This window comes from Megalobrama amblycephala, linkage group LG10 (assembly GCF_018812025.1).
Source record: "Megalobrama amblycephala isolate DHTTF-2021 linkage group LG10, ASM1881202v1, whole genome shotgun sequence".
NCBI classification, from domain to species: Eukaryota; Metazoa; Chordata; class Actinopteri; order Cypriniformes; family Xenocyprididae; genus Megalobrama; species Megalobrama amblycephala.
Window position 1 is genome coordinate 9287605 of NC_063053.1, and position 13018 is coordinate 9300622.

At 35.9% G+C, this 13018-nt stretch overlaps 1 protein-coding gene across 9 annotated transcripts in view; it reads left to right on the plus strand.

Moving 5' to 3' along the window:
* Positions 1 to 13018, plus strand: part of gbf1 (golgi brefeldin A resistant guanine nucleotide exchange factor 1) — an 85802-nt gene that overhangs the window by 34540 nt on the left and 38244 nt on the right. For all 9 annotated transcript variants that reach the window (XM_048204404.1, XM_048204406.1, XM_048204407.1 and 6 more), the window contains exon 4: positions 9738 to 9869. In XM_048204404.1, coding sequence (XP_048060361.1) covers positions 9738 to 9869 — 132 coding nt within the window. The remainder of the gene's footprint in view (positions 1 to 9737; positions 9870 to 13018) is intronic.

The following is a 13018-nucleotide window of genomic DNA, read 5'->3' on the forward strand; positions in this document are numbered from 1 at the left end:
GCATCATGTTTGGACTGGGTTCTCTTGCTGTTCTTAATAAACAAAAGCTGTTTTGTACTGATTAATAAAAAATGTTATATTAAAGCCATTATAGATTAAATGTTTTGCAAAAGTTGTTTGCAGTAGACTGATGTTGGTCTTGTAGTGTGCTTTTTATATTTATTTCATACTTTATTAATTGTAAACTTCATTTACATCATTGATTTGACTGACAAAAACTATTGCCTGTATTTTATATATATATATATATATATATATATATATATATATATATATATATATAAAATAAAATTATATATAAATAAAAATAAAATTATATATTTAGCCAAAATAGTATAGATTTTTAGTATTATTATTAATTATACAATATATTACAATTTAAAAAGAACAACTGTTCTATTTTAATGCATTTTGAAAGCTAATTTTAAAAAAGTTATTCCTCTAATGGCAAAGCTGAATTTTCAGTATCATTATTCCAGTCTTCAGTCACATGATCCTTTAGAAATCATTCTAATATGCTGATTTTCTTCTTATTATTATTATCACAGTTAAACTGTAGAAACTGTGATGCATTATTTTCAGGATTTTTTTAAAATTGAAAGTTCAAAAGAACAGCATTTATTTAAAATTTATAAATGTATGTATTTACTGTCGTTTGATCATTTAATACAATCTTGTTGCATTTAAGTTTTCATTTCTTAAAAAAAAGATCTGTATACTATCTGTATACTTTTTCCCCAGCACCTTTTAGATTTAAAAATGACATGCTTTGCTGTATATGCAGAACCCTTAAATTCTTTATCATCTCTCCCACTCCCACCTTTCCTCTTTTCATCCCCCCCCCCCCCCCCCCCCCCTCAAAGTAGAGTTCATTCTCACACTAGCAGCATTTCACCTCTGTCAAAACTAACAGCATTTGAATCTGCTCAGAATGACTGGAGGGTGATTTAAACAAAGCCCCCCAGGTCAAAGGTCGCCTTCAGTCCTGCTGTTTATTTGTTTGCCTTTGTCACTCAAAATCTCTTCTGCACTTTTTTTTTTTTTTTTTAATATCGGCCTCAAGGTGCAGCAAACAAATCCCTGGCCGCCCCTCGAGTGCAGGGGAGAGTGATGAGGTGGAGGAGAAAGAAGAAAAGGCTGGGATTAGGGGTGAGGGCTAGCTAAACAGGCCAGTTGTTTATCTTTGTGCAGTGAAGGTAGTGCTGTGCTGTCACTTTCTCATTCCTCACATAAAAAACGCGCTCCTCCTCATGCTCTGTGCTCCTGGTCAGTAGTGCTTTAATGTAAGACCACTTCTGCAGAACCCCTTCTCATTAGATTACCTAATGTTAAGAGCTTTGATCTTGAAGAACGGGCCTCTTGATGCATCGCAACAATTAACGTTATTTATGATGGCCTACCCTCTCTCTCACTCCTTTCCTCTTTTATGGCTTTTTTACTTTTTGCTTGTACACATTCAAAAGTTGAGTCAGTAAGTTTTTTTTTTTTATTTTTATTTTTTTTTTAGTGTCTAATGCTCACCGAGGCTGGATTTATTTGATCAAAATATGCAATATACAATAGTAAACATTTGAAGTGGATCAAAACCTTTCATCAAAGTTGTCCTAAAACCTTCTTCTTAGGACAACTTTGAACTTTTTTGATCCACTTCAAATGTTGACTAGTATATAATAACAGATTTCTATTTTAATGTTTTAAATGATGGCATAGTTACATTTTTAGCAGCCATTACCACAGATTTCAGTGTCATATGATCCTTTAGAAATCACATGCCGCAAGAAAAAAAATCCATAGAAAAATGCAAAGGTTTAAAATGTAAATTTCTGCCAGGATATTATCCATTTATTTTACTAACATTTACTGAAAAATGTATTCAAAATATAGTAAAATGGCAGTGAAAAGTCAATGTGGAACATTTCTTTTATATATATAAATTTGTTCAGGATTCTTTGATGAATAGAAAGTTTCAAATCAACTAAAGTTGTTTAAGAGTTCATGTTAGTTTTCACTTTTCAAAGTTTTTTTTTTTTTTTTTTTTTTTAAGTTTTAAAGCTATTTTTTCCATTGCCAAACTGCAAAATCAGAAATTCATTGAGATCCCTGTGTAATATAAATGCAAACAATATTTCATCCCTTCATTCAAAAATACTGCTTTGATATCACACTGGAAGGAGAAAAATTGTCAATGAGTTACTTTGGAAGCTTTTGGAAAAGTTTTAATTTCTCTGGGGCTTTCAAATTGCCTGTTTAGGTTGTGGCGAGCATTGTTCTGCGCATTTATAAAACACCACTGTGGGTTGTACTGAATGACCATATGGAGTTCCATAACATTGTTACAACCTAATTGCCCTTTTCGACAAGTGCCAATTTTCTTCAAGAAGCAGGAGAGAAAAGAGCGGACGGGCCAGAGGTGCGTTGACATGCGTCAAACTCCTCCCCGCAGATGGATCAGGCTCTGGTCGGGGCCTGAGATGAGAAGTCTCCCTGGGTTTGCTTTAGCCGTGCTGGCCTTGTTAGTTCGTCCCATCTCTTGCAGCATTAGAGCAGGCTACTGGAAAGACCCAGCTCTAATTCCACTAGCAGATCAATAACCATCAGTGTTTGGTTTTGGGCTGCTGGCTTGGTCACGGGATGCTCCAACCCCCACCTCCCCTGCTCGCCCCCATTTGCAACCCTTGTAGGCTGAGGGTCGTTTTGTTTGGAGGTAATTTTCACTGTGAGCTTGTGAACTGTGTCTCAATTGAATCTCAGTTGGCGCTTGTCTGTGAGCAGGTCAGGAAGGTTTGATGCACATATATTTATTCTTTCTTTCAAAGAGTATAGAAATATTACGCAAATTTCCAAACATTTTGAAATGGTGAAAGAGTTTGATAAATCTTATTAGTTTAATTCATTATTATGGGTGGGCGTTATGACCAAAATCTTATATCACGTTATGATTCATTTTATTTCACGATAATTATATATCACAATATAGTTATTTTTGCTTTCAGACAGCGCACGCATATACCGAAATTAGTCCTCTTTGTCTGTTTATTGCGCTTCAATGGTTTAAAATCACTTGTTTTTAAACAGCAATGCTTAAAAACGCATGCAAATGATAAGCTTTCGTGACTGTGCAGCACGGCAACATCACGTGAGCTTACCAGTATATCAGTATGAGCCAGTATGAGCCAGTATAAGCGTCAAAGGTTTCTATTTACAGAGTTTTTACAAGCGTTGAGCATTGTAGCCAATCACTATCATATCTGTTGAGCACGTCAATGCTATGGCCTATTAGAGGTGCTAGTCACCACGTCAGAATCCACTTAACCGCTGAAAATGTGCAAGGCTTTATTTTGTTGAACATGGGCCTTTCATTATAACAAAAAAAATGTAAACATAATGTAAATAAGTTTTTGCGAGAGTGCAGAATTTAGTGAGCTTGTGCTTTAGAGATTGACAGCCTTAGTGGATATAAAGAAAGGTCTGATCTCTTGCTTTCTGTTTATTACCTATTTACAATCTGAAAACAAGTTTAGTTTTTCATGCTGCTAAGTACACTGCAAAGTTTCTGGACTGACAACTGTATTTAAATGCGCGATTGAATTGGAAACTGTGATGATTGACAGTGATAACCAACAATAAGACAAAATGGGACAATTTTTTTTAAAGTACTTAATTGAAGAGTTTTTGCTGTGGTACTGAAATTGGTACAGAGAACCACAAAATTTGACTGGTATTGGTACCGACTACTGAAAATTTGGTACAGTGACAACTCTACTTGTAAAGCAAAGAGCATAGCTGTTTTCAGTCTGACAGAAGACACTTGGCCTGTATAATTGTCTAAATTATGTGACATAGCAGTCTGACAAATTAAGTTATTCATCCTTTTGTGATTAAATTAAACAAACACAAAGGCCCAGCAGGTCTAGTACTGAGAGTCAGCCACTGTTTGTATTGTAGCACTGCTGCTGTAGCCTGATCATTTGCTTCTCTGAATAGCTGTGTCCCACACACACACACACACACTGGTCTATAAAACCTGGTGGAAAATTGCCTCCTCTTGTTTGTGTGGTGTAACATGGCTCTTATGGAATTTTGATCTGTCAGTGATGCTTTAGTTACATTTACTACGGGGGAAATCTCAAACAGTTTAGGAAACTGGATACTCGATCATTTGGGTAGTTTTGATCCTATTGGGTAGTTTTGATCTCTATTTTATTTTTAATACATGTGAATGTAGAACAATATTCAGGTCTCTAAGTAATCACCTACAAATGCTGTATATTGTATAGGAGTGGGTGGCATATCAAAATGTTAATGTTATCACTATCACATTTATATCATGGTACAAATGTCACACTACAGTTATTTTTGCTGTAAATTCAACAAAAAAAATATTATATTTTAAATAAGTTAGTGGTAATGACTTTAAAATCCACTGTACAACTTTTATTTGGAGCTTGATGGATTTATAAAATATACAAATTTATATAAATTCTAAATATATAAATTAGTACTTAAATAAAATAAAATATATTAAATTAAAATAATAAACAATAAATAAAAATAATACAATTACAAACAAGTCATAGTATTTAAATAAATAAAATTAAAATATTTAATATAAAGATATTATTCATGTCTGCCAAATGCATAAATAAAAAAAAAAAATGTGTAAAAAAATCTGGCATCATTCAAAACAGATTCATATTAGTGCAACACCTCGTAGAAATCACTGACTGAACTGTATACTCAGTATACTCTTATTCTCCTCAGTAACAGTTGAAAGAGTTTGATAAGTGATTTTATTTGTTTTTATTCATAGTATTAAGGGTCTTAAAAGCAAAGGGCACAGAAAAATAAAGACCCTAAAACTGCATATGCATAAATGAATTCTATAACATGCTTTTAGAAAATAGATAGGGTTAATTTTCATTTCTTAACACAAATATATATATAGTCTGAGTCTGAATCTGAATTCTGGTTGGAAGCTCAGTGCGATTAAAAGACCTGCTTTAGTTGCTCCTCAGGATGCATTTGAATCAGTGCAACAGCGTTTTAATGTGTTTTCTTAATGCTTTTCTCGACATTGCTCTGCTGTTGTGAACATTTATAGCTCAGACCCTCAACCGCTTAAACTGTGCTCTGTTTTAAGCTCTTTCTGCACCAGTGCCAATTGATGTGCATGTGTAATGTGTGGCGGCGGCATCTTCTCCTCTAGGTGCTCCCAGGGGCCAGAGGGTCCGGGGATATTTGCGGAGGTACTGGTTACACTCGGCTACACAAGCCGGCTGTTAAGCCAGACTCCGTCCACTCATCAGACTTTAGACCTACAGCGAGCACAACGGAACAGACCATTGCACGGTTTCCAGTGCGATGGGAAATCTAGATATTTTCCAAAAATTGAAATACAATGGAAATGCCGTATTTGTGCATTATTAAGCAGTAAATATCATGGAAATGAGCCATAACCTCTGTTTTTGCTAACAGCTCCTCTGCTAGTTATGTACAGGCACAATTGAATCTTAAGGGAGATTGTTAGGAGCCGTGCCGTGCCGTTGCTCAATTCTCGGAGCTTGTTCTCCAAGGACACGCACATACTTGGAGACTCAAAACCCTTAGCCGGAGCATACATGGATGGGTGACCGACTTTAATCCCTTTTTTATTTTGGCCAATGTCACACAGAGGTCACCCTGGTTACTGTGTGATTGTCTCACCATCATGGTCCAACACCTCAATTTCTTTATTTCCCTGCGTGGCCCCGGAGATTGCTCTGAAGTACCGAGTCATATTTAGCCTTTATTTAAGAAGATTGCCGCACGTGGGGGGAGGCAGAACGACGGGCCGCCGATGGCCGGCCGGATCAATACAACACAATTGAGTTCTCCAATCTGAGAGACTAGCTGCAGTGAAGGTGGCACTTATGGGGTGATCGCCTTTGATGAAGACTTTATTAGCTTCTATTGACAGATTCATTTGAGATCCCTCTCCCTTCATCGCCGCCACCTCACTCCAGACTCTCTCTTCCACTGTAAAGTAATATAGTCTAAGCCCACCTTTAAAAGTTTCTGGGTTTGATGAAATGCGTTAACAGCAGAGTTGTTTTGTCCTGTGTTTTCGAAGCTTCGCGACTGTTTCTTCGACTTGATTTCAAAGTAACTTTTGTTATTCTTCTGCCGTCCACGATTTCTTTGGCTTTTCGTGAACTTGGGTTAAGTGGTAAGCACTTGAGACCCTTGTTATCAGATACTGCAGCACCGTCAAAGAGTTTTCACTGTAGGAATGGAGCATTACTGAGCTTTTCCCCCATGAGAATACAAAGAAAACATCAAGTTCCCCAAAGAAAGTGCGCAACAGAAGATTTGCTTTTGGAAGAGAGTCTAGAAGCAACCTGGCCGTGGATAAGACAAAGTGTGGAAATTTTCAAATGATTTAATATTTTATCTCCAAACAAGCCGCAGGCGTATTAGATATCACAAGCTAATACTCAGCAGTCATATGTGCGCTCTGTAAAATTGGCTGAGGCTCGACTCTGGCTTTGAAGTCACAAGTTGTTTTTTTGCGTCAAAGTAGCTGTTCGGGGGAACCCTAATCCGCCTAGTATTGCTATGGCAAGCTGCGCCTCGGCTCGACACTCGCAGCAGGTTTTCGTGACTCCACTAATTTTTCCATTGTTATTTTACCTGGTTTGTATTTTGTAACCCTCGCCCCCTCTCGCTGGCGTTCTCAGAGGGGCTGTTCCCTGCGCTCGGGTGGATTGGCCCGAGGTGCTTTCCCATCCACAAATAAAGAGCTCGGCAAAGATAATGAAGTATGTTGCATCCTCGGCTGCAGCTGTGTTTTGTTGGCTCTGTTAGATTAAGGCTTTATGTGTGGTGGACTCAGCTTATTTCTTATAAAAGCTCATCAATATAAACTCAGAGCTGCAGGCCTAAATTTGTATCGTGCAACTGGCCGTTTATTTCTTGGCCTCCGCTGTTCTCATCAGGAATTACAGTATGGGATGCACTGTGCAAAATGCATCTGATTTTTCAACCTTAATATAAGCACATTTTATGCTCTTTTAGTAAGGTGGGCTGCCCAACTATATAATCTGGTAGTATCTGTATTGGAATCCGATACTGGGCTAATGTTTTTGTGCTAAAAGCCAATAACATGCAGCATACATACAAATGCATAATGGTCATTTATCAGTATTACCATGACAAAGTTTGTCATGTGAGTTTTTGTTTTATAAATGTCTTTCTCTTGTGTATTTTTTTTTCTTAGATTTACTTGGTTATATACATAATGTTTTAGATGTATAGTATAATATAATATAATATAATATAATATAATATAATATAATATAATATAATATAATATTTTACTTTATACAAATCAGTAAAGATTTCACAGCAAAAAGACACAACCTAAGGTGAATTTGTAGAATTATACTAAAAGGCCTTTAACTTGCTAAAAAAAAAAAAAAAAAAAAAAAAAAGTATAACTATAAATCAGATGACAGACGTCATGTAGTATGTGTACAACAGGGTTTTCAGCAAAGTTTTGATCATGTTGATAGTTTAGAGGCCTTATGCCGGGTTCAGACTACACAAATTTTTTTGTCTGTTGCAATAGTCACTGTGTCAGATTATGTGATTTTTGACTCCTAAATTCTTGTGTTGTGGACAAAAAACATGTCAGACTACACATTATCACTTGCCGCCATTAACGACATGTGTGATGTCAACGAGAAGGCGGAACTATCGACTGACAGGTGTTGTGAGTGTAAACAAGTAATGGCTACCGAAGCGGGTTTTGTTCTGGATTTCTTTTCAGAAAAACCCCAGAAAGCTAGAGAAACTGACGTGGACACATTCCTAGATTGCACGAAGGGCACAGTATTGTGGTAGTCCCTCGAGGAAACATCATAAAAGGCAGGATTACTGCCAAAGCTCCTTGAATCTTACCTCCATTGCACCAATACTATTGTCTCTCTCAAAAAGTTCAACAACTGCGTCAGATTGGTTAAGTAACGTTACCCGAAGTCTACTTTAAGTACTTTTGTTAATATTTAGGCCTCTGTGAATATTGTGGTATCTTCCTTAATCATCTGAAATGTCTTCTTGCAAATGTTACGCTAACATTGCATATCTGTTTATAATGATGCTCAGCACGGAACGCCTTGAATGTTTTCATTCATGTTTTGCTGTATTTCCTATGGTTTTATTAATACTTTGAGTGTATTTTATTGTTCCTTTTTGTTTTTTTTAAATAAATTAACTGAATTCATTTTGAGTCTGCATTCATCATTCACAGCTGTTGAAATAGTCTTTAAATTAGTCTGGGGAAAATGAGGACATAAATTAGGTTAAACTACTGCATGTCCGTCCATAGAAAAATAAATAATAAAAATTACCAACTGATTACCAACACACAACTATTGATCAGTGACGTTGCCAAAACGTAATAATTACTAACTGGCAACGGCACAAAGTTACATTGTGATAACGAATCCAGAAATTTTACTTCTCCAGTTGCCACAACAAATGTTTGATCATCAGATTACATTGCACTTACGTAAGTCACATATTTTTGTTAGCAGCGCTTTCATTTTGGCATATTTGTAATCTGTTTATGGAAGAGCTTCTGTGCTCCTATTGGTCAATGTCACAGATGTGACTGAACCCGTTGTGGAAGACCGAAGGAAGAAAAAAAAAAAGGGAGATGCTAGTCTTTGTCTTGACGTCATGAAGCATTGCAAGACGTGGCGTTGGTTGTCGTCAACTATGACACACTGTATGAGATAAAACTATAGATTCTTTTGTCCTGACGCCCAATGCCGTTTACGGATCCCCACAACAACCTACCTCTAACAAAATCGGACTAAAATCATGTAGTTTGAACTGGGCATTAGAATAATAATAAAATTAATCTATTTTTTCTTGTATCTTCATTTGGAATGTTTCGACCATGTGACAGATGAACCAAAATACTGTAGGGTCTGAGCAGACGCACAGCCTTTGACATCAACAACATAAGATCCTGAAGCATTTTTTTTTCTTCCATTTTGAAAAACTATTTATTTTTCATTTTATTATTTACATTGTTCATCCCTGCTGACGGTTACCCAGAACAAATCTGTGGTGAGAGAGTTGAACTATGAAAATATTAAGCCTTCTACCCTCAAATCATCAATTTCACTTTACCTAATAATTGTAGCATTACTAAAAATACATGTATTGATACTGGGAAATACTACTCTTACTCTGTTTCTAAAAAGCGGTATCATCCCTAATGATGAGAGAGAGGCTTTATTTTTCCCAGCAGCTGTTACTTGAGCAGACTAGCAGCAGAGTCCTCCCACCCTGACGAGTTCAGTCATTTTCATTAATGCTAAATCCTACATCCTACACAGCTGCTTTAAACAAGAGCTTTTGGAAACAGAGTTGTAATAAGATACTCTGCTCTGCCAAGGTGAATAAGAAACAGTCCTCTCTTAACCCGCTCCCTGGCTGTATCGTTCTGTCCTATTGCATCTTTTGCTCATGTATGCAACACAGGTTCGTAATGTTGTGACACACGTCTTATAAATCGTTGTTCATGCATATGCCAAAGATTTATAAAGAACGTAATTATTTTTAGCCATTGAATAATTTGTCCTACTCGCTGAAAATAGTAACTGACTAGTATATAATTCATCATGTGTTTATGTCATTAGGTTGAATTGCTCTCCTCTGACCTAGAGACTTGTCTTTTTTAATTCTAGATCTTTCCGATGTGGAACCCAATGTGTTTCTTAGACCTTTCCTGGAGGTGATCCGCTCAGAGGACACAACTGGACCAATCACAGGCCTTGCTCTCACATCGGTCAACAAGTTCTTGTCATATGGCCTTATAGGTAAGGTGTATTTTTTTTTTTTTCTTTTTTTTTTCTTGCTCCAGAGTGCTAGATACCAAATGAAATGTAATTAAGCATGTTTGCTATATTCTTTAGGTTATCAGAGCTTATCCAATTTTTTTTATGTAGAAATATGAATACATTTAAAATATATACACTATTGCTCATGTTTGGGATCAGTAATTTTTTTTTTTTTTTTTTTTTTTTTTTTTTTTGAAAGAAAAATAATACTTTTGTTCGGCAGAGATACATTTAATCAATAGTGACAAAGAAATTTGTAACGTTTTGCATAGCTGATTTCAACATTATTACTAAGAAATTTTTCAGTTATTTTCTATTGTAATAATTTACAATACTACTGTTTTTTTTATCTATCTATCTATCTATCTATCTATCTATCTATCTATCTATCTATCTATCTATCTATCTATCTATCTATCTATCTATCTATCTATCTATCTATCTATCTATCTATCTATCTATCTATCTATCTATCTATCTATCTATCTATCTATCTATCTATCTATCTATCTATCTATCTATCTATCTATCTATCTATCTATCTATCTATCTATCTATCTATCTATCTATCTATCTATCTATCTATCTATCTATCTATCTATCTATCTATCTATCTATCTATCTATCTATCTATCTATCTATCTATCTATCTATCTATCTATCTATCTATCTATCTATCTATCTATCTATCTATCTATCTATCTATCTATCTATCTATCTATCTATCTATCTATCTATCTATCTATCTATCTATCTATCCTTAAGAACTTGTTCCCCCGTTTAACTAAATCATGGCCACACTGAATTAGTTTACTGAATTAATTTGTTTAATTTGATCTAAAGCAAGGGAAAAAATGATTATATTATGCACATGATTTACTTAAAACAAGGGAGCGAATTAGTAAAACATGCTTTTCTTTGCATGTCATGTCTGGGGCTCTGTACATAAGTGACTTTTTTCCAAAAACATTAAAAAAAAATGTTACCCCAAACTTTTGAATGGTAGTGTATATTTTTACTATTATCTCATAATTTGGCATCAGGTATATTAGGCTGCTGTCACTTTAAGAACTGAGGCACGGATCCATTATACTGTTACACGTTTTCTTTCTCAACTGTTTACGTTCAATTAAAACACTTAAACTGTTTTTACGCAAATACTCAACAAGACCGAAATTTTGGCATTATTTTGTGTGTATTTGACTGATTAAGTGCAATAAGCAGCAAACTCAATTTAGTACTGAGAGGAGGCTTTTTGTGTGCGCACTTTGGGTGTGAGCACAAAATCTGCGGGAATGAGTAAAATTATGCACGATATGCGCAATCCCATGCTTGAATTGAAACTCTACAACACCAACAATATTCATCCGGAGCAAATGAAACCAAGTATGTCTGTGTTTGTCAGAGATGAGAGACCGAGAAAGCGCAGCTGGTATCGTGTATATTCTGCGTAAAAATAGTATTGGAAGCGCTTCAGATATTTCAGTATTGACCGAAAAATCATTATTTTTGACAAAACTACATTGCACTTGATTTATTATTTCAAATGCCTTTTTAAAAGACTACATTTGAAAAATGTATATATTATATATAAATTTAACCCTCCCAGAGTGGCTAGTAGGAGTCACTGCTGAAATCCACCCACATTTGGAGGGTTGGCGGGTGTTAATGTCAAGCCCTGGACACGGTCATTGAGAGCTTGTTTTGCAGCAGTTGTGATCGGCACAGACTGTCCTCTTCCTTGTTAGGGAAATATGGCCAGACGCTGCCAGTTCAAAGTGTGAAACCAGCACCCTGTTCAAGATACAAGCTGTCTCTATTTTTTCCCCCTCCCATAACCAGTCAGTTGTTTGAAAAAAGGAAAAAAAAACCCCCACCATGACAGCACTTGTCACGCAGCTGTATGGTTTGCAAAACTGAAAGATGGTTGTACAGATGTTACAGGTGCTCAAACTCATAGCATGATACAGTACAGAGCCGTTTCCAGAATTAGTGGATATGTGAGATTTAGATACACTTTTTTTCTACATTAAATATTAATTGTAGAAATAAATATCTAAAATTTCAGCATTTTGAAAAATCTAAAACAAAAGCAAAGTTATGCCTTAAAACCAAGACACAGACATAATATAGAAGACAAATTTAAGATTCTGTATTATATAATTTTATATACATTAAAAAAAAAAGAAAAAGATAGAAGTACCTTTGCTAGTGGTAAACTCAACTGTATAAGTAATATCTAAATTGCGGTTTTCATCAGAAGTTGATTATATACAGTAATTTTCCATTGGAATGCAATAGACATGGACACACAGATCGACTACTGTCACCCCAGATGCACCCTTGTTCCTAATCCCCCATCTCATCAGGAAGGGTTTCTATGGCAACCTGCACTGTAGATCTCCAAACCTTGGACACTACACTTGTAGTAGTCGCACATGTAAGTAAGTCATGCTGTCAAACAGTACTTGCAGCAGCACACCTGGCTGTAAATGAGTCATTTTTCCCCATGCAATTTAGTGTGCTCAATTTTTGAGACGTTATTGGCTTAATATTCATTTAGGTTATGCTAATACTGAATTGAGATACAATGCACAGCAGCATGTATTCGGGCTGTCTGTTTTTATTTATTTATTTATTTTTCTCTTGAGTAACATACAGAATGTACTCTTTTCTTTCCCAGTAGAGCTTCGACACTTTCTCGCACACATTTATTTTTCTTCTCTCTGTCTCACACACACAGAGCTGTGCTAATCCCAGGTGAGCACTCCTGACGAGCGTGACATATTAATGCACTCGTATGAGTGTGTGATTAAATGACCTTTAGGTATGTGAGAGGCTGTGTGCTGACTGATGGGTTATGCTCATTCAGACTGCTCTAATCTGCCATGAAGAGTGACATTATCATTACTCCCAATTAGCATTCCATAGACATACAGTACAGCCACACTATAGGTCTTACATTAACAGCTCTGATTGATTCACAACTCACCGTGATGCAGGGGTCTTAACTTTGGATTTTGGTTATAGACTATAATTGATCTCTGACTCTTCATATATCTCAGATATGGTGTTTTATAGTATGGTTTGTGTGGGCGAGATGCTGAAGTGTAACTTTACACTCCTGA